The sequence below is a fragment of the Euleptes europaea genome, chromosome 1, assembly GCF_029931775.1.
Source record: "Euleptes europaea isolate rEulEur1 chromosome 1, rEulEur1.hap1, whole genome shotgun sequence".
In the NCBI taxonomy this organism is placed as follows: domain Eukaryota; kingdom Metazoa; phylum Chordata; class Lepidosauria; order Squamata; family Sphaerodactylidae; genus Euleptes; species Euleptes europaea.
This window is the reverse complement of record NC_079312.1, coordinates 123678101-123704830: the sequence shown is the minus strand read 5'-3', so window position 1 is coordinate 123704830 and position 26730 is coordinate 123678101. Positions and strand designations below refer to the sequence as shown.

The 26730-nt window shown below is 43.8% G+C and overlaps 1 protein-coding gene across 3 annotated transcripts in view; it reads right to left on the bottom strand.

Annotated features, from left to right (window-relative positions):
* Positions 1–26730, bottom strand: part of SEPTIN9 (septin 9) — a 207025-nt gene that overhangs the window by 27068 nt on the left and 153227 nt on the right. For all 3 annotated transcript variants that reach the window (XM_056856047.1, XM_056856066.1, XM_056856056.1), the window contains one exon: positions 6282–6467. In XM_056856047.1, coding sequence (XP_056712025.1) covers positions 6282–6467 — 186 coding nt within the window. The remainder of the gene's footprint in view (positions 1–6281; positions 6468–26730) is intronic.

Genomic DNA, 26730 nt, shown 5'->3' with positions numbered 1-26730 from the left:
GATAGCTCCAAGTAGTCCTTATCCATGTTTCAATCCAACCTGACAGTGCAAGGCAGGAAGCCTAAACCAAGTTAGGGGGAAATGGTAAGTTGACCTGAGTAGCATTGTGCCATATTAATCCACGTGCTGACTGATGACAAAATAGCAGACCTGAATAAAATTTACGAGGAAGAAAACAAAATTTATGGTCCAAAGGAAGTGGTGCAGTTTTCATTCCATGGACAACTTAATTGATCTGCAAAACATCCATTGTCTGTGTGGGTTTTTTTGCTGTCTTCCAAAGACAATGTCATCATTAGACCTACACAGCATTATTGTAAGGTGAATTAATCACCCAAAGAACTTTGAACTCAGGTGTCCTCAACCCGAGTCCAGCACTATACCATACTGGCCCTCAAAATACTTTGTGTGCACACATGCATGCACACAGAGAGGACTGAAGCCAATTCAGTCTTTCAGAGCTGTATTCCAACTGCCAGTGAATACTTTTATGGCTCAGAAGAACCAAGGGAAGCAGACCCATTGACATATTCCTGGCAGTGTCTTGCATCAAGCCACAAAAAGAGGGATGGGAGAATTCTAAGAGGAATACTTCACTTCCTAAACATCTTAAGTCAACACAAGTTGAAGAACTATTTTTTTAAAAACCCAGAAAACAAACCGTCTCTAGTAGATAAAACAAAGGACTAACAAAATTCAAATATTCATTTGAGTCAGTTAGGCCAATGAAAACTTCAAAAATTGCAGTTTTCATTGTTCTAGTAAATAAAAAACTATCTGAATTTATCCTCATTTGTTAATGTTCAATAAATTGAATAAATTTGTTAATCTGTTAAAATAGTCTACCATCTAAGCCCCTTATCCAGCTGAGGTCACTGTAGGGAGGGGTGAAGATTAATCAGAGCCACTATTATAGTTGGTGGGGTCAGTTATGCATGTTTGATTCACATTCTGCAAGCTGAGTATAGAGAAGGATGAAGAAAAGTATCCTCCTCCCAGTGGTACAGTGTGGCTAGTTCCTTTGTGTCTGTGCCAAGGGAAACAGATTTGTTGATTGAGCTTGCTGTGAGTTTGCATGGGATGAAGGCAGTGCACCTATGATCACTCTGCATTGATCAGAAGAATATACCGCACTAAAAAATTCAGCATAACCAGGACATGGCACCTGTGAACTTGCTACTATCATGGGAAGATAGATAACCAGCTTACCATATGGTAGCATTTTCAACCATGTTTGCTTGGGTTGTGTATTTTGCTACAAATCTGCCAAGTGCTCTTGCATGTGGTAAAAGTTTCCCCACATATCTCTAAGTCAGAGGTCCCCAACCTTTTTTAGCCTGTGGAATGTTTGGAATTGTAACGCTGGGTAGTGGGTGCAACCACAAAAGGGCTGCCGCAAGAAGCGGCGCCAACCACAAAATGTCAGGGAATGAGGTTCTGCACAACTCTAATAGTAACTCTTCAACATTTCAGGCAGAAGCTCTGCTTGACAGGCCGCCTTTTAAAATGAACATATTGTTTTTAAAAAATATTTTCTTGCTCACACAAATATTTTCTTGCTCACTACAGTCACGTAGTGCTGTGTTGGCAGCTGTTCCCACAGCAGCGTTTTTAAAAACCTGCAAAGCCAAGCAGCTCTCCAACGGCAAATCAGAAGCCCTGCTGGGAAAAATCCCCACCCACTTTCTAAAACTACTTGGTGGGCCCCAGAAAAGGTGTCAGCGGGCACCATGACACCCATAGGCACCCCACTGGAGATCCCTGCTCTAAGTGGTTGAATATTTGACTGCATTGGTAAGCCATGACTGGTGAGTTTAAGTGCAGAAGGTATCACGCCGAGCTGGAGATGGGGTCTTCTTATAAGAACAGTTTGTCATCCTTGTTCTTCCTTCCTGGCTTCAGATTTCACAATACTAAATGTTTATGCATAGCAAAGGATTTAAATGCTTGCAGTTTTCATGAGGCATTTTTGTTTTCAAATTTTCACTGATGTGTTGATTTGTGTATGAGGTCCTCTCCATTTACTAAGAAACCACACTTGGATTTGTTTGAAGTTATGTTTGTATGATGAGTGGGTTGGAGATATGCACATATGATTAATTTTGATTTTAACGTGTAAAGTTAGGTTTGGGGGGATGTTTTCCTTCTCGCTTTGTTTCACAGTGGGGTACCAAACATGCAATGTGCATCTGTGCACACATGGGCACTGTAATTGATGGATTAATATAGAATCATAGAGTTGGAAGGGACCACCAGGGTCATCTAGTTCAACCCCCTGCCCAATGCAGGAAATTAACAACTACCTCCCCCCCACATCCCCAGTGACCCCCCCCGCCCCCCCCACCATGCAGGATCCCACAATCAATTATAATTTTAGAATAACACAGGCTAACCTGTTTGAAGCGGGCAATAAGATCCTAAGCTACATTCCCAGGAGGAGGACTGGCATTTTTACTCTGATGGGGAAGAGGACAACTAGATTCAATACACCAATTCCACCCATTTGGTTATCCTGATAGTGTTCCTGGCTTTTGCCTTTTTGCCCCTGGGACTCCAGTTCTTCCCACTGCACTAATCTTGGTGAGGGGTTTGTGATTGGCCCCGGAAAGGAACTTCCAATTTAGAGGGAAAGCCCATAAATGGGGAAGCCTAGGGTGTACCTTTTTGCTGAGGGGTGCATTCTGTAGCTGTTTGTTCGGTCTCCAACAACTCTTTGGATGAGCTTCGATAAGCTTTTCAACAAGGGGCAGAATTGTGGCCCATCTCTTAGAACATACACACTTTCACTCCATTACAAACAGAGGTCAGTAACCACAAAAAAGAGGACCAGCAACCACAAATTATTACAGAACTATCCACCACCATCAGCTCTGAAGCACTTTAGCGTGCAATTAAGAAGTGAGCAAATTTCCCCTCATTCCTGACATGGTAAACAGGTCACTTGTATTTGCCTAATTGCTAGCTTCACTCATTCCTGGAAAGCGTCACATATTCCTGGGACCTCCCATTTCCTACATTACAAGCAATGAATATCCTTCTATAGTAGCGCTGCTACTACTAGCTAGAGCAGGGATGGGGAACCTCAGGCCCGGGGGCCGTATGCGGCCCCCGAGGACATTTTCCGTGGCCCTCGGTAGCTCCGGGGCCAGGTGTGTGTGTGTGTGGGAGGCGTGGAGGCTGGGGCCTGGTCGCGTGGGGCCGGCGTGCGTGGGTGTGTGTGTGTGTGAAGGCTTTTCTTCCTCTTTTTCTGTCACTCTCCTTTCTCTCCCTCTCTCCCTCTTTTTCTGTCTCTTCGTCTGTCTCCCTCCGTCCTTTTCTTTCTTTCTTCCCCTGCCTCCATTTCTTTCTCCCTTTCTCTCTCTTTTCCCCTCCCTCCCTTTTCCTCGTTCTCTGTTTTCTTTCCTTCCTCCCTTCCTTCCCTGCAGATCGGCTGCGGGCTGCGCCCCCCTGGCGCCTCGTTTGCTCGGGCCCACCGCTGGCTGCCCTCCCGCCTGGGAGGGGGGAGGATGGGGGGGCGGGGGTGCCCTCCAGGCCTTCTCTGCGTGGCCTCCCCTGGGGTTGCCAACCTCCAGGTGGTGGCTGGAGACCTGGCAACCCTAGCCTCCCCCCCTCACAGGGAGATCTACACCTGGTTATGGCCCCTGAATGATGTTATAAATGTGCAAATGGCCCTTGGCAGGAAAAAGGTTCCCCACCCCTGAGCTAGAGAGATAATCTAATGCAAATGCATACTGAAGTGCTGCAGCTTATCATGTGGTTAGCTTGTTCTGACTTTCTCCTCTGCACTGTTAAAATGCAGGGTGGGCTTCTACTGCTTGTAGACAGAGCTCCATGCAGCTGAGTCCAAGCCAAAGTACTCCTCATCCCATGTGGGGAAAATAAGGTGGTAACAATAAGTCTGTTACTATTAGTTAAACTCCTGAGGCTGGAACACCAACTGAAGAAAGCAAACACGGGTCCAACCGCTCCAGTATCATTGGGACATTTAAGGAGAGCGTTTGGATTGCGTCACAAACTCCCCAACACCGCCACCACAGGCAGAGGATCCACTGTAGTCTGATCCTTCAAGCACCAGGAGCTACAGATCTTTGCACACTTTTGCAAATTATCCCTTCTGGTGAGCTGTTGCATTTGGGCCACATGCTTCCTCCCTGACACACTGCCGTTTGCAATAAATTCTTAACTAAAGGACAGCTGAGTTCCATCTCTCTTGAAACAGCAGTGACATGAAGAGGCAGCACACAACACTGAGAATGACTGCTAGTTAGTTTTAATTCTGTAATTTTTCTTCTGAACTTGTGGCCCATGCACCTCTTTTCCCAATACCATAAACCTCAGTCATGCAGTAACAGCCTCCTCCGTCATTCAAGATGCCGAAGAAATCTTGTTTCATATAAACCATGAAACCTTTCCAGCTGGCAAGCGATCAAGCCAGCCTCAGCACCAGCTTTCCTTGTGTCATTTTAATTACACTGTTTTAATAAATGTGTCATTTTCTCTCCTTCCAGCCCATTAACTCGTGGTTCACACCTTACAAGAAGAGTTCCATGATGTGGAAAACACAAAGACATTTTCTCTGGGCTGTTCTCTAGAATGGAGAGCCTCTTCGCTCTAAAATGAAGTCCCTGATGAGTAGGACTGTAGCCAGAAAGGAATGACAACATTATACTTGGACATCTCACAGGACAGAGGATCTTGTGCCCACAGAACTTCAGTCAATAGATTTGCCTTGCTCACTTGCATTCTTAATTCAGAGTTACAAGCAGTGGCCAGCAAAACCACAAGGTGTAGAAGAAGAAATTCAAATAGATGTGCTGCTAAGCAATACAGTTACTCTTGATGTCTGGCATCCTAGCCAGCAAAAAGTGGGTATTAAAAGTGCATAAACACTTTGAAAACCTGGCTATAAGATACCTGCTGTTCAACTTGGGAGTTTTAGTAATGCATTAGAAAGATTTTAAAATCATAGCACACCACATTCCTGATTTAAGTGTCAGTAACGTATTCTTACCACAAGGTTAGAAAGAAATAATCCTGCCAAGAAACCATAATACAAGTAGCTAGAACACCAGGAGAACCCACGGAACAGTGTCACAGGCTTTGACATATTGGAGCACATGAACATGGTATTAATGTTGTACATATGCAGAATTATTCAAAATATAACACAACTACAAGGTATACACATACAAACTGCAAAAGATGTATAGCAGATTTAATTTCCTTTTAAAAGGAAGGAGAATAGTCTTTGTCAGAGGCTTTTACTCATAATACTCTGTCAAAGGTAACAATAACATTGCAGATTTACCATAAGAATATTCTGCTTATTTCCAAAGACCTTTCCCAGCAGTTTGATAACAAGAAACTGTTTCTTGAAATAATGAGAAACCGTTTCTTAAACGAATGAGAAACCGTTTGTTAAAATAATGAGAAACCATTTCTTAAGCTAGTAAGAAACAGTTTCTTAAGTTACAGAATTGAGTGCTTAATTCTTATTCTCATAAATGACTTCGAGTATACATATGCTGACTATGCTATAATAATGTAATGTAAACAATATATTGTATTTTATGATTTAAACATGTAAATTCGATGCTAGAAATTAATGAATGGATTCAATCTAAACGTATTTTTCTGAAGATGAGAATGATACCAAAATTGATTATATAGAGAGCTAATAAAGCTCAAAACTGATTGTTTATAGTTTAGCAAAATAGCCTCGTAAGGAAGGAAGTCCTTATTTGGTAATGCAAAGAGAGGCCACTGAGCATGTGCAGTAAAAATGCTGACTGCTTGAGAATTAGTTTCTCATTAAAGGTGCCTGAAACAGTATAAATACAGGCAGGCAGAGGGCTAGAACTTCAGACCTCTCTCAGAGGGTCTCAGAAGATGGTGCTGGTATTTACGGCTTTACAAATATATTATTCCAGAGTGTGAATTAGATACTTTGAACTAAATAAGACTTATTTGACTGTTATATTTTAAGTGTTGGATTTTAAAACTGAATAGTATGTAGAACTTGCTTGCTTTACTGTATACATTGTTACTGAATATTAAGACTTTGTAATACTTGCATATACACATATATATACACAATTACATTGGAGAACATCAATAAAAAACGTACTTTTTAAGTGAGTAAAGTAGTTGAGTCCTGCTTAGTAGGTGACTATCTGAATAAGATAACATACCACTTCTCAGGAAGGGGTCAATTCTAAGAGCATAGACACTCGAAAGGCACTGACCCGCTTCAACAGCACTCCCAAGGAGAAAAGACTCACCGACAACCATTATGTTGAACTCAAACCCTTGCTTCATGGCTTTCCTCCGCATCTGCTCAAGGATGGCATCGATCCCAACATAGGCAAAGTCAGCCATTGGTTTCTCCGTCCGTGCCGGTGCGGCTTGCTTAAGGGCAGCATCTCGAGGGGTGTCTGTCATGCTGCCTGGGTAGCTGGGAATGGCCTCTGAGCCTGTTGGTAAAAAGGAGAATCGTCGTAATTAATAATAATAATGGTCAATTAAAACAAAAAGACAAGTAGCAATGTGGAATGTTACACTACTGAACATCTTTTCTGAAATGTAAACCAGCTCAAATAATAATCTGAGGTTTTGCTGAATACGGCACAATTTACTGAAGTGAGGTGGATTGTCTCAAAAAACAGGATTTAACTGCAGTTGTAGCTTAACTCAGCTAGTTCTTCACTAGCACCGTATATTTAGTCCATCTTTGCTAAATGTCAGGCACCAGCTAAAAAGTTTTTATTCCCATTGGTGCACAGCTGCTTATCACTTAGTAATTTCCTTAGGATTTATTGCTCCTTAATGAATCCTACATTTAATTTATATCCAGATTTTTATGGGTTGCCCAATTAATTTTTTTTTTTAAAAACATGCTATTCTTAGCTATTTGATTTTTATAGACAGATTGCTTTTAATTCTCACTCTCTTGAGAACCTTATGGCTATGGAGGCAACTGGTAAATACTTTAAATAAATACATAAATATTGAAGGGTCTGAGTCTTAGTCACAACGTGGAACAAAAACCAGTGAAAATTATATACCATCAGCTTGAGTACCCTAACCTTCTGCACAGAGAATGACATCAGTCCCTTCCCTGATTTGTATGTCTCTTAAGTTATTATGAAATCCAAGAAATGTTTTCCTTTGAAGAAATGCAGGTAGAAGTTTGGATGAACATACTGATCCCAACTCAAGCATAAATTTTATGAGATGGCTGTTTCTGCACAAACTCTTCATTTCCCATTCTGCCTTGTACATACCATGCTTTGCTTGTTGGAACCTGGGGATTTGTTTTCACCCTCCTTTCCCCCCCCCCCCACAGAGCACCTCTGGCATATTGTGTTTCTCTTAGGACAACCTAAACTCGGGTTTGTGCCAATCCATCAGAACATTTGAAAACAATTTGTGCATGGTGTCGGGTGAGATGACCTCCAGGTCCTCCACAAGCCGTATGATTTTTAAACCTCATTCTGAAAGCGTGTTGCAACAGACAATTGGCAATATTCCTGGCTTTTAAAAAAATAAATCCTAGGGCAAGGAAGCCAAGACATCTTTCAACGTCTCCTGAGTTAGCATCATTTTCGGAACGGGAGAGCCAAGCAATTTCCCTGTGCTTTCCCACCACTAGGAAAGAAAGAATAATTCCATATTGAATTAAACCACTTCTCATCAAACCGCAGCCACTAAGCGAAACAAAGCACGTTTGCAGTCTTATCCATTTTAACCCAACCTGAAATAGGAAAGGACGGGCAAAGAAACCAGAACCCCAAATTTTGCATTTCATACTGTCCAACAGAATTCACCCAGACTATGGCAGGCCAGAAGGCATAAAAGCAAAGATGTACTCAATAGGAATAGGGCTCATAAGGTAAGGCATTTGGCTGAAACTTTAGTTTCCTCTATCCAGATGTGGTGGATATTTTTCCCATTTACATCCGCTGAATCAGGCTTCAAGTTCCTGCAAACCCAAAAGTTATTACACAGCATCCGAACCCAGAAGCCTCATGATTTGTACTCTGGTTCCCCTTATATTAATAGCTGTTCCAGACTGTAGAATGGAGGGAACAAGGTACAGAAATATTCTCTTCCAACAGGCAAATTTAGACCTCGCTGGTCTTTCTTGCTTTGTATGTACACTCTATCGCCAGCTTACTAGTTTCCTCAACCTTGAGAGCCAGCGTGGTGTAGTGGTTAAGAACGGTGGTTGGAGCGATAGAGTCTGATCTGGAGAACAGGGTTTGATTCCCCACTCCTCCACATGAGCAGCGGAGGCTAATATGGTGAACTGGATTTGTTTCCCCATTCCTACACATGAAGCCAGCTGGGTGACCTTGGGCTGGTCACACTCTCTCAGCCCCACCTACTTCATAAGGTGTCTGTTGTGGGGAGGGGAAATAAAATCAAAGAATGTAGAACTTGTGTTATAAAATTTATAAAAGTTTTTTAAAAAAGAGCAAAGAGATGTAATTACACAGTGACACTTTATCTCCAAGGAACCAGAAAATTAAAAGTTGCTGCTGGCTAATTAATCCCACTGTAGCCCCCTTTCCCATGCTATTTGGGAAGGCTACTTCTAACATGATCTCATCTTTTTTGTCTCCATGTCTTCTTTTCTAAACACAATTCATCTTCCACAGTTGGCTATTTTAGATAGCTTAGATTGAAGAGAGTCATCCATTATGGCCACTGGAGGGGGAGAGGGGAACTGCGTGCCAAAAATGTGTGCTTTGCGCGCAGTGTTTCAAGGGGAAGAAATAAGTCTGCACAGAAGCAGTGACTGATTGCATAGACATGCCGCCAGGATTTCCTGTTGTGGTGAAGAAGCGTGTCAAACTTGCTCAGGGTAAGGACACCGACACTCTTATACAGAATGCTTCACATTCCTCCCATCAGAACCCTAAACCAGGGGTGGGGAACCTTTTTTCCGCCAAGGGCCATTTGGATATTTGTAACATTATTTGTGGGCCATTTGCCACTTCCACCCCCCAGCCCTCTTGTAGGACAGAGGGAATATGTATCTCCATGGCCTGGGTGGGAAAGGGTTAACACAGTTTCTTGGGCGGTCCTAGCAGCTACAGAGCTAATAACTCTTTTGCAAGGGGGGAAAAGGTTCCTTTTCTTGGCAAAACAAACTCACATCTGCCTTGAATAGAGGCTATTCCTGTCCACGGGAGGGGGCGGATCACTAGTCTTAAATCCTTCTGAGCTAGAGATCTGCCAGGACCCACGAAGGGCCAGACCAAATGACTTTGCGGGTCTTATATGGCCCCCGGGCCTGACGTTCCCCACCCCTGCCCTAAACAGAAATTCACTGGATAACAAGTATCGGTCTTCAGGTACAGAGTATATTTCTAAGGCCTAATGAAAACAACGAGTTGCCCATGACTGCCTTGCATTGGTCACCAAAAGCACACTTATTGTCTCCCCACAAACACACACATGGGGGTTCCCGCCAGCTGTGCCTTGGTTCCACAGCATCAGGGATTGTGCTGTAGCAAACCCAAGAGATGAAGAAAATGACCAGCTACTCTGCACAGAGCTGGTCCTACTGACTACTGCTTGCAATAGGAAAACCTAGGTTTGCCATCCTGTAGGTAGTAGAGACTCGTCTCTGGGGAGCAGCTGCTACAGTGACCTCAAGGCAGATGGTAGGGTTGGTTCAACGCCCACTGTTTTGGCTCAGAATCCGTTCCACAGTTGCAAACAAGGAGCTGCTTTTTCTAACAGCCTGGCCTTGTTTCTTGGTCACTTTTCACATATGCAAACAGTGCAGTGCAGTACAATCAGCAGTGTTTCACGCATGCGCAGTCTCAGCCCAATAACAGCACTACTTTCTCCCCTTCCCAGCAAACCTGTTGCCTCTGCACACAGCTTAGCAGCCAGTTGTATAAACAGTGAGCAAATCTGTCAATCAGTCAGTGATTATAAACAAGATGCTAGTTTTTAAAAAGTATTATTATTTGTTGGTTAAGTCTGTGCTACTGCCACTATTTCGTGCATGCACATTTCCCCACAGCCTTAGGAGGCATAGCCTCTCTCCCTTTATGATGTTTAATTATCTGACCCAACCACATTAGTGACCATGGGTAGACCTGCAATTCTTACTGCATCTACTACCACAGAAACAAAAGACCCTACAAAACAAGGAAATGAAACTCCTCCACCACAGCTACTAAACAGCTGTTCAATGGCCATTTGAGGCAGGCAAGGATATCAGACATTTAGCTCACAGGTGATCATGGCGGACAAACACAGGTTTTTTTTTTGCCTATAGTACATGTTTGCTGTAAAGTTTATAGTATCCTTAAGAACCAGGCAGGAACATTCTGTCTTCACCATCCCCATAATACACAACTTATTCTTCTCCATGAAGCTAACTAGCACCTGGGCCCAATTGCAGGATGCAGATCTTCGATGGAACAATTCTAAAACTTGTAGATGGGAGTGCACTTACGTACCATAGGGCTCACAGCTATTTGTACTTCAAGTAGGCTGTAGTCAAGCCCTTCTAGATTTTGTGGTGATCTAAGATCGTTTCCTTTCCCTGATGCTTAGAGAGACTGGCAGTGATTGAGAGAGAACTGTAGGATTTCACTCTCCATTGAAAAACCAAGGAATCAAACATTTTGTGTACACAAGCCTTAAGGCATAATAAAACTCTATATGGAACAAAGAAATGTCTGACTGCACACAAGTCTGTACTTAGGGGAGGGGTTGTGGCTCAGTGGTACAGCATCTGCAGAAGGTCCCAGGTTCAATCCCTGACATCTCCAGTTAAAGGGACTAGGCAAGTAGGTGATGTGAAATACCTCTACCTGAGATCCTGGACAGCCGCTGCCGGTCTGAGTAGACAATACTGACTTTGATGGACCAAGGGTCTGGTTCAGTATAAGGCAGATCCATGTGTCTTTCTAAGTTTTTCAAAGAGCACTGATCTCCACTCATCTCTCAATGATGCAAAGGCAGTCAAGACTTTACCTTTCCCATAGACAAACAAGAAAGAGAATCTTAAGAAAGTCATGGACCACTAAATAAGCAGAGGTAATTATGGTCTGAGTGTGCATTTGGATTTAATAATTTGAGGGACAATCGTGGCCTTGACCTGAAGAAAAACCAGCTAAATCTTTGTCCCAGTATGCAATCCAATACCCCCAAATTTTTCATGGATGACTAGGGAATGTATGTTACCGCTTACTATGTAGTGCCAATAGCTTTCAATCACACAGTTAACCCCAGCATTACCAACTCTATTAGGATGGGGAGAAGCACGATCACAGACCAGCATATGTGGGTGTATTGGGGGGAGGGGTTAGAATCGTAGAAGTAAAAGAAGAGTTGGTTTTTATATGCCGACTTTCTCTACCACTGAAGGAAGAATCAAACCGGCTTACAATCACCTTCCCTTCCCCTCCCCACAACAAACACCCTGTGAGGTAGGTGGGGCTGAGAGGGTTTGGAGAGTACCATGACTAGCTCAAGGTCAACCAGCTGGCTTCGTGTGTAGGAGTGGAGAAACAAATCCAGTTCACCAGATCAGAGTCCACCGCTCCAAACCACTGTTCTTAACCACTACACCATGTTGGCTCCTTAGACAAAGGGAAGTGGCTTGTAGCTACTACATTCTTGATGTTTATCTGCCACCTGCTAGCACCTGGTTGCAAAGACTAGAAGAACAAAGATTTCTGTAGAAAGTTCCAGAAAAAGCAACGTTTCATAAGGTGCATTTTAAAAACAGGCACCAATTCAAACTGGACTATATTCACCAGTCTCCTCATAGAGGATGTATCCATGCAGGTATCATTCCAGAGTGGCTGTGCTTATGGAGTTAAATGCAGAAATTTAAAACAGATTCAGAAACTGATATAATAGCCCAGTAATCCAGACTCCCACGAGGCAGAAGAACTTCCACATATGTAATGTCTGGCCGCTACAATGTTGGATGTGGCAAACATTGGGGGGTGGGGGCTTTTTTATGAAAGCAAGTCTCCTATCATCACAGATATAATTTTTTTAATGATTCGAAAATTGAACATGTTTTAAAATGTAAATGTTTATGTCAGCAAGGCTGTTTTTTTAGAAGGGGAAAGAGTGAAATGCCCATGGCCCAATGCCATGAACCCACAAGTGTAGCACCTCTGTTTGCATTTATGCTGAAATGAAATTTATACTGAAATGAATCCGCCATAAATTGAAGAACAGAAGAGCATGCGCTGCTCTGGGTGGGGAAGGAAAAGATAACTTAAAAAAACTCTTTAAAGGGTTTTAGAAGGTGCACACCAAGTTTTAGACAAAGTCTTGTTTCCCCTTTACTTGCATCATTGGGATGGATATAAGAGCAGCATACCTGCTCACCTTCTAGGTCCCAAATGCTGGGAACGAGTCAGCAAGTGCACAATGCAGCTTACCCAATCTGATTTCAGTCAGTAGGCAAAAAAGCAGACAAGACGGACAGCCCAATGCTGGGGGGGGGGGGGAGAGATCCGCGGCTGGGAGTGGCACAGCTGCATGGCCACCTCAAAGGCTTCCCAGCCACCAAAAAGAATTTTTTAAAAAATACAAAAAAGGAAAATGCCCCATTGCCTGCAGTGCGGCTGCGCCACCAAAAAAAGGTTGCCTAGCAAAGTCACAGCGCAAAGGGCTATTCCTGGGGTGAAAGGGGTTAGGAAGGCAGCTCCACCCACAGGAACACCCCTCCTACACCAGTGCAAGCTTTCCCTTCTGGAAATTCCCTGCCAGCATGACTGCACTGGCGATGGGGGCTAGCACAGCTCCGTAGCTCCCCGGCACCAGCATGTTTGCCCCCGAGACAGCGTAAGTGCCCCTTTAACCCAGTTTAAAGGAGCACTTACGCCAGCGCAGGGTCATGCCCGTGGGGGAAGAACAAGAGTGCCCCAGTTCACTACACTGCCGGCCCAATCAGGATCAGGCCCTTACAACATTTTTAAATCTCTTAAAAATGGCAGCAACATCCACAGGTTGGACCTGTGGATGCCGTCATGTCTAGTTTGGCCCTGAGATCAAAGACTTCGACTGAAAGAAACTGCAGCTCATCCTGATGTCTCAGTTCTGATACTAGAATTGTGGCTTGTTCCTTGCCTTGTTTCTTGGAATAATATTGCAGTTTGTAGAGGGTGCTGTGACTTTTTTCAAGCCCATAAGTCTTCGATTTTGGTTCTGTGGTGCGAAGGGGTAGGAGTGTAAGAGTCCAAAAATAAACCTGACTCACCCACATTATGAGTAAACCAGAGTTTGCGCGTGACATCTGAAAGCTGCATCAGACTACTACGGAAACACCCGTCTATCTGCAAGATGCCCTTCACCTCAGGGAGAATGACCAAGTAAGAGAGAGATCAAGAGAGAGATCACCAAGAAGGATACTGCATTTCAAAAGCTCCCAATGTAAAGGTGATCCACTTAAGAAAACAAGGGCTAGCCTGCTGGATCAGGTCTAAACATACACTGGCTCTACTGTTCTGTTTCCTACAGCGGTCCACCAGTACCTCTTGCAACTGAAGTTGTGAAAATCAAGTTCATTCCCAAAACCAATGTGGAAAGTGCCAATTTAAATGTCCCAGCACCCATATGCTGGCCACTGCACGTTTGTGTGAGGTTATTTTTAACTTTTTATTGCCTGGTTCAAGTCCAGTAGCACCTTAGAAACCAGCAAGATTTTTGGGAGACTATATCCAGGGCAGTACATATGCTGCGGACTTAAAGGTCAAGAACAGAATTTCTCATGTTAACAATTCTACCTATTTTTTTTTTTTTAAAGCACAATACTTGGTCATAAAAAGCAGCTTAGAAAGCAATATCTAGTGAAAGTCTCAGATGTTTAGGCAGGATTCTGTGATCCAGAAAATGGTTCCAATCAGTGCTTTGTACAGTTTGCTGTGTCTCTTCCATAAGTTGCTATCAACTGCTGTCCTTGCCTTCACCAGCCAACTCATCTCCAAATTTTCCCCACCCCTTTCTTGCCACATCTGTCCACTCCTTCCCCAAAGGCTCCAGAGTTGAGTCCTGGAAGAGTAATGTCAACGTGAAAATATGCAAGGGCCCCTTCCAAGCAGAAATTGTGTTTTGCTGTTTGTTCGTTTTTCTGATGTCATTCACCTGGCCAATAACTGTAGTTTTCAAACTGTGCTCTGGGAAACCCTGGAGTTCCTCAGTGAGAAGGTCAGTTATGCAGTGGTGTGGTGGTTAAGAGCAGTGGACTCTAATCTGGTGAACTGAATTTGTTTCCCCACTCCTCCACATGAAGCCTGCTGGGTGATCTTGGGCTAGTCACAGTTCTCTCTGCACTCTCTCAGCCCCACCTACCTCACAGGGTGTCTGTTGTGGGGAGGGGAAGGGAAGGTGAGCGTAAGCTGCTTTGAGACTCCTTAAAGGTAGAGAGAAGCAGAGTATAAAAACCAAATGTTCTTCTTCTTCCATAACAGAAGAGATTCCCAGGAAGGGCAACTCACCCACAACTACTGAACTTACTCTGCAACAGTCCACTAAGCAGGAATATGGATATGTCCTAAATGTGATGCTGGTGGGCAAGAAAAACTGCACACGCACAGCGTCTCGGTTAACCTGAGCTGTCAATCACCACATATGCTATGCTGCCATGCCACATATCCATAGCCAAGTCAGGCTTTACAACATTAGCATGCCAGCCGTACACTGTATGCCCAGCAGCCCAGTTTAAATAAAACAATGGATACGGACATTACATGGTTATGTTCTTCTTACCAATCAGTGTCAGGCTCGGCAAGGCCCAAGCCCTACTGTCAAGGCCAAACTGAGATAGAGAAAGCTCTTTAACATGTTTTTTTTTAAGCAGCAGTGGAACAGTACAGCACATTTCATTAAAAATAAAGCTAGAAAACGCAAACCATTGATATCCTAGATATAGAATTTCGAGGCCAATGTGTGCCTCTGGATCCAGTTACTAAACTGAAGGGGAGGCTTTAATTCAATTACTTGGGTTTGCTTTACCAGTCTGTGGTGAAGGAACTGGCTGCCTGAAACCTCTCTCGCTTAAACACACACCGACCTCCTCATCAAACTTCGTGCTGCTCATCCATCTCCATACGCCTCCCCTAAAGGGAAATTCAGCACCAGCTGGGGAGGCAAATGTGAATGTTAAGATTGTGGCCGGAAGCTCTTTATTATATAGTCAGTTTTCTCTTGCAGAAGCAAGAGGAGTTTAACCCTTTTGTTGTTCTAAGTTAAAATGTGGGTTATCCCCCTCTCTCCATGCAGACACTCTTAGTATAGCCTGACAAGTAGCAGCTTTTGCATTGCAAGAAGTCCCAGTGTGAGAATCCGCCCTGCGTTTTCTAAGGAATGTACAGCCTTACATTTTAGCCAGAGCCGATTTTGCTACAGTTGCCAAGTGTGCAAAATGCTGTCGAGTTGGAGATGATTTATGGTGACCCCAGCAAGGGGCTTCCAAGGCAAGCGAGAAGCAGAGGTGGTTTGCCATTGCCTTCCTCTGCAGAGTCTTCCTCAGTGGCCTCCCCTTCCAAGTACCGACCCTGATTTTCTTCCAAGATCTGACGAGATGGGGCTAGACCATGCCGCCTTCCCTATGCGATAGCTGGTGTGTCTAAAATGGAGCAGAGAGGCAGGCATATTTACAGCAGTGGGGTGGAGGGGGGAGAAGGGTAGGAAGGCAGAACCTCTGAATCAAGCAGGGATCGCTTTGCAGTGACAAGCCCATTTGGAGGAAACGTGGACACTGTCTACACAGCTTTGATTCTTAAAGCCCCTGCATTTTTGCTGTTAAAGTAGGTCAAAATCAAAACCCACACCCCCAAGACTGGAAGTTATGTGCATTAAAAAAGAGTACCTCTTTAAAAGAAAAAAAGACAGGACTGCATGTGCTGAACAATTTGGTGACTTTTCTTTGGCTATTTTTATTTTTCTTCCCAGAGTGAGAAAACATTAACCTTTCCCCCTTCTGCTTGTCAGAAAACAGAAAACAGAACCTTTATTGGCATTAACAATAACAAAACAAACATGTAAAGCGGCTAGATATGGATCTAAAAAAGAATAAATACACAGTTCATCGGTAAATATTATAATACAATTAAATGAGGGTTCCCCTCCTTCTTTCTCCCTCCTTTAGGACCTTGGCCAGGAACTCGGCTACTTGAGTGGTAACTTCAAAGCTTTTGTCATCCAATAAATGGGCTATGTTTCCAGTAGTCATTGCAATAGTAAATTGAGGAAGGGAGCTAATTAAGCTGCATCGAAGCTGTGTGAAAAGTGGACAGTACAAGAGAATATGTTGTATTGTGTCAGGTTCTTTGCATTGACACCTACAATATCTTGCTTCGCATGGTATTCCCTTGTATCTACCACTAACAACAGCTGAAGGGAATATATTAAATCTGGCCAACAAAAATTCTCTACGGTGAGAGGGTATAGTTAAGTTAAGCTTGTCCTCTCAAATTTGCCCCACCCAAGCGGTCTCTCTCCAGATTTAGGGGGAAAACATGGGAATACTAATGGGGAGAAAAGCAGCTTGAAGGTAAAGAGGTGATAATTTTGGACAAACAACTGGCAGGAAGGGAAAGTTCACCCCCCCCCCCCGACTTTCATTGGGATTTTTTTTTTTTTTTTACAAAGTAGTATCACAGAATTCCCTTGTTGCATTTAATTTGGACCTGTCTAGGGAGAGAGAGAGCCATGTGGCACAGAGCGGTAAGCTGCAGTACTGCAGTCAAAAGCTCTGCTCACGACCTGAGTTTGATCCTGATGGAAGTCGGTTTCAGGTAGCTGGCTCAAGATTGACTCAGCCTTCCATCCTTTCGAGGGGGGTAAAATGAGTGCCCAGCTTTCTGGGGGTAAAGTGTGGATTACTGGGGAAGACACTGGCAAACCACCCGTAAACATAGTCTGCCTAGTAAATGTCAGGATGTGATATCACCCCATGGGTCAGTACTGACTCAGTTCTTGCACAGGGGACTACCTTTACCTTTAAGGAGAGAGAATGTGGCTGCATCCACACATCTTTGGATATTGTACTACAGCAATTGTTCACAGCTAGATTCTCAAAGTGGTCCTCTAAGAGGTTCTCTAAGAAGAAGAAAAAAATACTCTGACCAGCAAAGCTGCTGAAAGTGGGGAGCCGAGTTCCCATTTCAGGGAAATAACCAAGCTTGGCCAACTGGCTGAAAGGCCTACAAACACAAGTCAACAAGTTACAGCACGGATATTGGGCACACTATTCTACTGATGGTCAACATAAAGGAATAGTATATTGTATGTTAATTTGCATCGGTAAACAATGGACAGCAAGTGGTACAGGTTGGAATTCTTCCCTGTAGCAAGGCCTAAGGCAGAGGGAGGCATACAGTGCTGCAGCTTCATAGTAACACGGTGCTTTGAATCCATCGGGTCACATATGAGGTCCAACTGGCAAATACTTAAGCCCTTTCTCTTTTGTGCTGCCCTTGTCTGTGTAACTAATTGCTCCAGGGCCACAAGAAGAGCCTTTTGTTTGCTTCCATGGTTGGAGGCTTGCTTAGATGCTCGGTATTGTTTAGCAAGTAATGAATAGCTAGCTATGTTCTTGGCAGGGGAAATAGAGAGCCTCAGTGCTGGCTAATGAAGGGCATGCATTGCCAGTGAATCAGCACTTCTGCTGGTACAGGCAGAAGTAAGCATTTCATGCAGACAGTAGGGGAATCCACAATAAAGGCAAGGAAAATTCTTTGTAGCACTGCTGAAAGGCTGATATCTCCCTTTAAGTTATCTTCCTGCATCCTTGTTAACTTGTGTGAAGCTTTGTGTTATATTACTCTTTTCATTGCCCTTATGAATGGTGGGTTCAGGGCCTTTGCTTCTGCTTTTCACATTGCTAAGAAGTCTGCACCCTGGAACTCCAAAGGCGTTTGCAACAACCCTTGGCCTAACCCCAGGGTATAGTCTTACCTGCTGTTAGCCTCTGAGCTTCTCTTAACAATTCGTATTGATAGCTGGCCGCTGGTGGCAGATGTGAAGGTCCAATGAGTTTTTAATAGATTTCTCTAAAGTATCCTGCTTTTCTAACAGACTTGTTCAAGGTGGCGAGCAAGAATCATATTGATACAATTTTTTTTTTTACGAATCTGATGAAAATCAGGGGCACGTAAAAAAGTCTCCCCATCACTGTACAGCACAATGAGTGAACAGGAAATCAAAATGAGGACATACCATAGTGCCAGATGAATGTCATGGGGAAGGGAGTTACAGAGACATGCAGCATGACTGAAAAAGTCTTTTCCCTGATCACTATCCGTCCTGCTGCAGATAGTAAGAGTATCCAGAAAAGGACCCAAATAAAGGGCAGTTTCATATGGGGGTCATATGAATGGTTACTCAGTGTGGTAATCCTGTGATTGCCTCTTTGGAGTAATTGTATACTCATGCATTGAAGGCTCTGAAAAAAACTAGGACAGGTTGCACAGCATCCCAAGATTTAACTACTCCAGAACTGCCTGTTGAATATTTAAGCTCTTTTAGAGGATGTCAAACTCTAACTTATAACTGGCTGTATCCGCATGCGAGACCAACCCAATTATTTCTGGTGCCCTGGGCAAACTATGATTTGGCACCCCCACCTTTGGTGATATACAAAAGAGCCATTTTAAATTATTGCACCGGGGGGGGGGGGGAATGGCCTTGAAGGTAGTTGCAATCCTAAGAACAGTTTCCTGGGAGTAAGCTGAGTAGACCTACTTAGGATTGCCCTCAAAGTCATTCTCCTCCCTACACAAGAGAAACAAAAGACTGGCTTGGGGGGGGAGGAGTTAAAAAGCAAAATTACTGGGTAAATGTTTGGGTGACTAAAAAAATGCCAAGCCCTGCCTGAAGCACAGAGGAAGGAGCCAAGATCACTAGGAGTTAGAAATGCTGGTCTGTAAAAGAGCAAAGGAAGGGGGAACTGACTCACTCATTCTGGTCAGGCCAGCCCTGCACCTCGATGGTGAGGGGTCTGGAGGCCAAGTCCTATGAGTAAAAGTTGAAGGAGCTGGGTATGTTTAGCCTGAAGAGGAGAAGACTGAGAGGTGATACGATAATCATCTTCAAGTACCTGAAGGGCTGTCATATAGAGGAGGGTGCTGAGTTGTTTTCTGTTGCTCTAGAACAGGGGTCTCAAAACTGCGGCTCCAGAGCCGCATGCGGCTCTTTGGCCTGTTGAGTGCGGCTCTCTGAACTTGGTTTGGAGCCCCTGCTCTTGCGCCCCCTCGCGCAGGCATGCCTGAGAGAGAGAGCGGGTGAGCGGGCGCGCTGTCTCCCCTCCCCCGCCGAGGAGAATGGCAGGGTCCCCCTTTCCCTTGCCCTCAATGGTTGGGAGGCTAAAGCCTCCCCTCCCCTCTAGTTGTGCGATTGCTGGGCCGGCGGCTCAGCGGTTCCTGGCCCCCCCGCCTATCAGCTGTTGGGCGGGGCGGGCTTCCTTTGGTAGACCTGGCCTTTGGCTGAGTCCCATTGGGAGGCCATGTCTACCCACTGGCTTTCTTGGCAGTAGACCTGGACTCCGAGGAGGGGGAAGTCCCCCTTCAGAGGCCAGGTCTACCAATTGGCTTCTATGGGCCTCCGGAGGCCAGGTCTACTGCCAAGAAAGCCAGTGGGTAGACCTGGCCTCCCAATGGGACTCAGCTGGAGGCCAGGTCCACCAATAGGCTTTTATGGTGGTAGACCAGGCCTCCAGACGAGGACTCCGGACGGGGAGGGGGAAATGGCAGGGACTTAGAATTTAATTTTTATCAATAAATAAGATCACTATTAAGTATGATATCAAGTTTTATTCAGTGTACCTATAGTTTAATTAAGACTTAAAACTTTAATTAAAGTTTATTAAGTAAATAAACAGTGTACCTACCTATATAGTTTAAGTTTAAGAAATTTGGCTCTCAAAAGAAATCTTAATCGTTGTACTGTTGATATTTGGCTCTTTTGACTAATGAGTTTGCTGACCCCTGCCCTAGAAGGTCGGACCAGAACCAATGGGTTGAAATTAAATCAAGAGTTTCCATCTAGACATTAGGAAGAATTTTCTAACAGTGGTTCCTCAGAGGAACAGGCTTCCTCGGGACGTGGTAAGCTCTCCTTCCCTGGAGGTTTTTAAGAAGAGGTTAGATGGCCATCTGTCAGCAATGCTGATTCTATGACCTTAGGCAGATGATGAGAGGGAGGGCATCTTGGCCATCTTCTGGGCATGGAGTAGGGGTCACTGGAGTGTGTGCGGGGGGGGAGGTAGTTTGGAATTTCCTGCTTTGTGCAGGAGGTTGGACTAGATGACCCTGGTGGTCCCTTCCAACTCTATGAGTCTATGATTCTGTGGTGCTGCTCTTCCCTGAGGGGGCTGGCCAGCCTGGATGGAATTGCTCCCCTGCAGCTGCTGCAAGTGTCTTCCCAGGGCAGGTGTGTGGCACCTCCTCCTGCGTCTACCTCTTGTGGGAGAACAAGGGCTAGGGGACGTTACTCTATCTGGAAGTGGCTCAGCTCCGCTGCCCGGGGTCCCAAGCAGCACTTCGTTCTCCCCACCCCTTCACCCCTTTTGTGCTGCATACACAGGAGCTTCTGGCACCTGGGCAACACAGGGGTGAGAGTGGCAGAAGAGGCTCCACTCTGGACAACACGGGGTGAGGGTAGCAGAGAACATAAGAACATAAGAAAGGCCCATCAAGTCCAGCAGTCTGTTCACACAGTGGCCAACCAGGTGCCTCTAGGAAGCCACAAACAAGATGACTGGAGAAGCACCATCCTGCCTGTGTTCCACCGCACCCAAAATATTAGGCATGCTCCTCTGATACTAGAGAGAACATAGGAGGCTCCTCTCCCCCAGCCAGGCTCAGCTGGTGGGTGCAGGCACACAGCAGCGGTGCCCCCTTCCTCTCTCACTTGTATCTTGGGCAGACCTGCTGAGCATGCAATTGCAGGTGGCATCTTGGGATGTGAGGGTGGCTGCTGAGCCCAGAAGAGATGAGGAGGAGGAGAAGAAGAGAAGGAGGAGGAGGAGGAAGAACGGTTGGCTTTTATATGCCGACTTTCCTTACCACTTAAGGAAGAATCAAACCGGCTTACAATCACCTACTGTGAGCTGCACATCAGTGACTACATTGAACCCCGGACTCAATGTCAGCAGAATATGCTAAGTTCTACTACTGCAGGGTAAATGACAAAACAAATGGTAATTAATCATATAAATAGACTAGCGTAGTCACTGTTTGCTGTAGTGACAACTGATAAGTTTCAGAACACTCTACCATTTAACACTATACGCCATTAAATTTTCAATCCCCTAAAACAGCTTCACTTAAAACAGCACGGTCCTACAGGAACTGGTTAGGCAAGACCCAAAACAGATAAAAGGAAATATTTTTTCACACAACGCATAGTTAAATTGTGGAACTCCCTGCCCCAGGATGTGGTGATGGCTGCCAACTTGGAGGGCTTTAAGAGGGGAGTGGACATATTCATGGAGAGGGGTATTCATGGCTATTAGTTAAAATGGATACTGGTCATACTGCATACCTATTCTCTCTAGTATCAGAGGAGCATGCCTATTATTTTGGTTGCGGTGGAACACAGGCAGGATGGTGCTGCTGCAGTCGTCTTGTTTGTGGCTTCCTAAAGGCACCTGGTTGGCCACTGTGTGAACAGACTGCTGGACTTGATTGGCCTTGGTCTGATCCAGCAGGGCCTTTCTTATGTTCATATGTTCTTCTGACACAGTTTGAGGGATTCATATAGAACAGGTTGCCACTAAAATGCCAGTAAACATCTACCCTTCACATTCCTACGAAGGATTTCAACAGGGTTGAATTCAAGTCTGTATTCCTGAGCTGTAGTTTTACAAATCCCACTGAATTCAGAGTGGCTTACGTCAGAGTGTAGTGTCAGCCAGCAAGTGGGTAAAGTTGACCGAGAACCCAATGGGTAGGTTTGGGCAAGATGCGAACTGGGCTAAAGATCAATGCTATCCCACTAAATTATACTAACTTCCTATGAGGTTCGTATGCCAAGTCATTTAATCACAATCGAGAGCTACAAGTTCTGTGGCTCTTCCCACACTCACAATTGGCTTTCCTTCTCCATGATGAATTGTCATTAGCTGCTTCATTTCCCATACCGAGTGCTCAGCTTTCCGTCGATTTAACGCAGCTCAGCTGGATGCTTGCCTTTCCTTCGCTATGCAGCCAAGCACTCTGGCAGCGCACTTCTCTGAAGACAGGCTCATCATTTGCAAGTAGATTGGACAGATGATATTATAGTATTTTGTAGTATTAATAGTTAACAAACAAGAGTGAGAAATCACTGGCACTCCCTGGCAACCCAGACTAGAAATCTGGTTTTAGTCTGGCCTGGGGGAAACACAGCACCATGTACATTTTAGTTGGATTACCCCCCCCCCCTTTATGACTGCATAAAGATTTACCCACTATCAATGGGCATTAGAGTTTTAATCTCTTTAATCTTGGTGAAAATCCTCCACTTGATGCCAAGCGTGGACTTGCCCAGTAGCAGCTGGTCTCACTTCTCCTCAACACAAACTCTTTCCAGGTTCGTGTTAGTTCAAGGAAACTGGAGCCAGGTTCAGCTGGCCAACTGAACTACGCTACTGGCTTGCTCACATTTGACCACTCCCACCAGCCCAAGTCAAATTAGGTTCTTGTACAGACAATAATTGGGACAGGTATGGTTGATAGCCGTCAATGATGGCCTCCATACCCTACCCACCCATCCCTCCCTGTTGAATTGTTCCATCTTTGGGGATGCAGAATGCTGCAGTGTGCTGTGACCTCTATGCCACACCAGTGGCGCCTTTAGATGTATGACTGATTGTACAGGCTGGTTTTAATTATTGCTTTAATTGTTTTAACGTGTTTTTATCTTAAAATCTATTTTATGCGAGTTGCCCTGAGCCTGGTCTAGGCTGGGGAGGGCAGATTCTAAACCTGATAAAATAAAACAAATAAAATAGCCACTGTAAAAGTGGCACGGTCTATGTGCCATCACTTATAATATACGGCCCATTTTGGATATAAACACCAAGAAGTCAGTATCTCTTGTGTGTTGTTTTTAAGAACCACATGCTCCATCACGACTAGTGGAACGATTACTCATGTTCCATTAAAATGTCTAGGATGCTATCCACGCATATGTTTGTATGCAAAGAACCCTGTCCCTAAATTAGCAGACCACCAGCATCATGAGGACTTCCAAGCCCTCTCTACTTCAACAGGGGTTGATAGTTCCCTCAACATCTTGGCACATCAGTATTGCTATTCATTTATTGCTATCCAATAATAGTCCATATACCCTCACATGTGCAACTCCACTGTTATACAAACTACCAATGGGATTCTTATGCCAGGGCAATACAACACAACTGTGATCTGCAAGTTCTATGACTCTTCCAAAGAACCATGGCAACTATAGTCGGGAAACAAGAATGAATACATTTTGAACATTTACAAGCCCCACTGTTCTCCTAAGCAAATGGCACCCAGGTTGGGTAGCGTAGGATAAACCACATGTTCAGAACTGGCAATGATATATGGATGGGAAAAGGGAGAGAAATGGGGCAACCTATCAAACTATTTTATTCATTATTTACACAATGTATATGTGAACTTAACCTGTTCAAGGCGCCTTACTAGTAAATACAATATAGTGAGTTGGAAGACGCTGTCTTGGACTAGAGTTTGGCCTAGATGCACTCATTTTTCCATCTAGCTTAAGAAATCCATAAGATGTCCCTTTTTTTGACAGGACCAAGTCTTCTGCTGTGAACTATCCAAGTACCTCCATTTTCTTCCAGCATAAATGGAGGTTTGTTCCCTTTTGTAGATACATATGTTCTCCCCTATGTAATGTTTTAGTCCAGATCAACTGCACATTTTGGCAAGGCTCAGAAATAATGTTAGCATTTTCTGAACTAAGCTGCTGCACAGCTGTATAAGATGCCACTATTTAGCTCCATCAGTTTTATTTTTGTCACCCTTTCATTTCCTGTTAATGGTCAGTCTTAAATTATGAACTCTTCAGAGGCAGAGAAGAGCAACACATGTAGACCAGTCCTGAAGTAATACTGTACATGAGTTTACACCCAGCTGTCATTAACTCTTATAAGCAACAGGAAATGTGAAGGGGGGTAGTGTGGTGTTATGTTAAAGCCAAACACACAGAAACCTAAGATGTAGGGTCCTCAATGTTAATTTCAACTTTCTAAGTATAGTGGGCAACAATCTCATTTCCTGCATGGAAGGATCCTCAATCTTAATTTCTACTTTCTAAGTACAGTGGACAACAATCTCATTTCCTACATGGAAGGTCATTTTCTATCCTGCTTAAGGGTCTAATTCTTACTCAATAAATATCTGAATGCATGCAAAGTTGCACATCTTTTTCAAAAGTGCTAAAACACAAATATATTGTAGAAATCCTATGTGTTTTGCAGCTGTTGTGATGTACATGGAAGCTTTCATCATTAATGCAAGAAAAGGAACCACCCCTGTACAAGCCAAACCTCCTAGCCACAACGTTTTCGTGGGGAGATCAGGAACTGTTTCTAGGGGAACAAAACTGCATAAGAACCAATGGGTAGATCTTTTCTGCCTGAAGGACACTGCAGCACCAATGGCTACATCTCCTGCCTAGAGCTTGCTAACAGCATAAAGACAAAAGAACTTAGGTGCATCCTTCTTGTGGTACCAGTAGCCCTGTATCCAATCTTATGCATGCTTTGCCGCCACATCATTAATTCTCAAATTCCTGGAATGAGCCTGTGTAGTCTCAAAATAAGTAGAATGATGCTTGCAATTCAGCAATATCTCAAAGAAAATCCACCACTACCAACATGGTTGAACTTGAAGCATTTATCAAAACAACATCTAACAGTGACATTATTCTTCATATTTTATTCTGCATTTTAAAAGGCACCAGCAGGTCCGCGATGCTGAAGATGCCACCTGTAGGCAAGCTTTTAGAGCAAGCCCCGGTGTCAGTTCACCAGGATGATCTGTGAGACCTAATCAGCAACGAGGCTTCGAATTTCTTGGAATGTCAAAATTTGCACTGTAAATTGGAGCCTGGCCATGCAAAGGGGGGGGGGGAAGGGCAAGGAAAGAGAAAACTTTCAATTAACTCCTGAACAACTGTGACTACAGTATCTAGGCACTAAATTAAATTGCTCTGAAGAACAATACCTGCTACATTGTTTAAGCCTAAACCTTTCATGTAGAACTACGTTCTTTCCAGGAAAAATGGATCAGACTAGCAAAGGGGATGTTGAGCAAACCAACCCCCGTTTTTTAAAACTACATTCCTATGCAGTGAGCCAGACCCAATTGGCTGACCCTCTGCAAAGAAGGAAGAATGCCCCCACAGATCCACACCTTCGGCCTGATTGATGTGCACCAGCTAAATCATCAGCGTCAACAACTTTAAACAATTTCAAACGTTACCTGTCACTGCATTTGGTGCCTTAGGGCAAGAAACAACATAAGCAAGGAAATATTTTTACAAAAAACTAATGGTGAAACAGTACAAGAATGCATGATTTACAGCGCTCTGCAGGAATTCAGCAAACAAGGTAGAAAGACTTGAGCACAAAGATAAGCAAACTAGACACCTGACTTCCATTGGCAGCAAGTCTGTGGTAGGGGTATTGTTTAAAGGAACAACTTATAAAAGTAATGCTTAATTCCAGAAGTTATTGTAACAAAGCAATGTTAATTATTACTATCCTCATATCTCACCTTGGTAGATACGTACTGTTTAAAATCCAGATAAATTATATAGGGTGTGTGTGTGCTTAGGGTATGAGCTAAAACCTTATTTTCTCAGAAGTTGCCTGTGATCTCTGAACATTTAAGCAAAGGTTTTAAGGAACTAACATGCTTGATTGATTTTTAACAAAAGGCAAAACAGACTGCAACCCAGTTAACGCAGGTTTTTAACTTGATCCTTCCTTTGTTTTACAGAACACTCTGCTTTACCTAGTTAACACAGCCCCAGTTTGTAATAATTGTACAAGGAAGGCCTAGAAATGACCTTCTCCTCATGATAGGCTCAGACAAACAAACAGTGTAACTTTTTAAATAAAAAGAATTACACAATATGTGTATGAGCAAGATCTGAGTCCAGTAGCACCTTACAGATCAACAAAATTTCCAGAGTATCATATTAGGTAATTGCAAAGGTATTAACATTATAGAGAACGAATGAGCAAGTAAAGAGTAGTTAATCTATTATTAAGAAGCTAGAATAGTGTATAATAAAGGGAAATTATTGAAATGGTATCAAAATCCTATATGTTCACCCAGAAATTGCTTGCTTTTTTCTGTTTTTCTGTTCCATGTTTGTACTGTGCGATTTTTTATGTATTCTATTTTCTGTTTGTATTCTTATTGAAATGAAATCTTTAAAAAAAAATCTCCAGAGTATATATATGACAAAGTGACCTCTGAATCTCAAAATCTTATACCCTGGAAATCTTGCTGGTCTTTAAGGCCCTACCATACTCAAATCTTGCTCTTCTACTGCAGACCAATAGGGCCACCTGGAGCAATACATTTGTTAATTTTATTTAATCAATTGGCGGTGGTGAGGTCAACGTGTACTATTGTGTAAGAATGTCAGTACCTGCAGAATGTAATCTGATCAAGGCTGCTCATGAGAGAGGTTGTGAACAGGGAGCCAGGTGTCCAGTGGGAAGTTCACTGA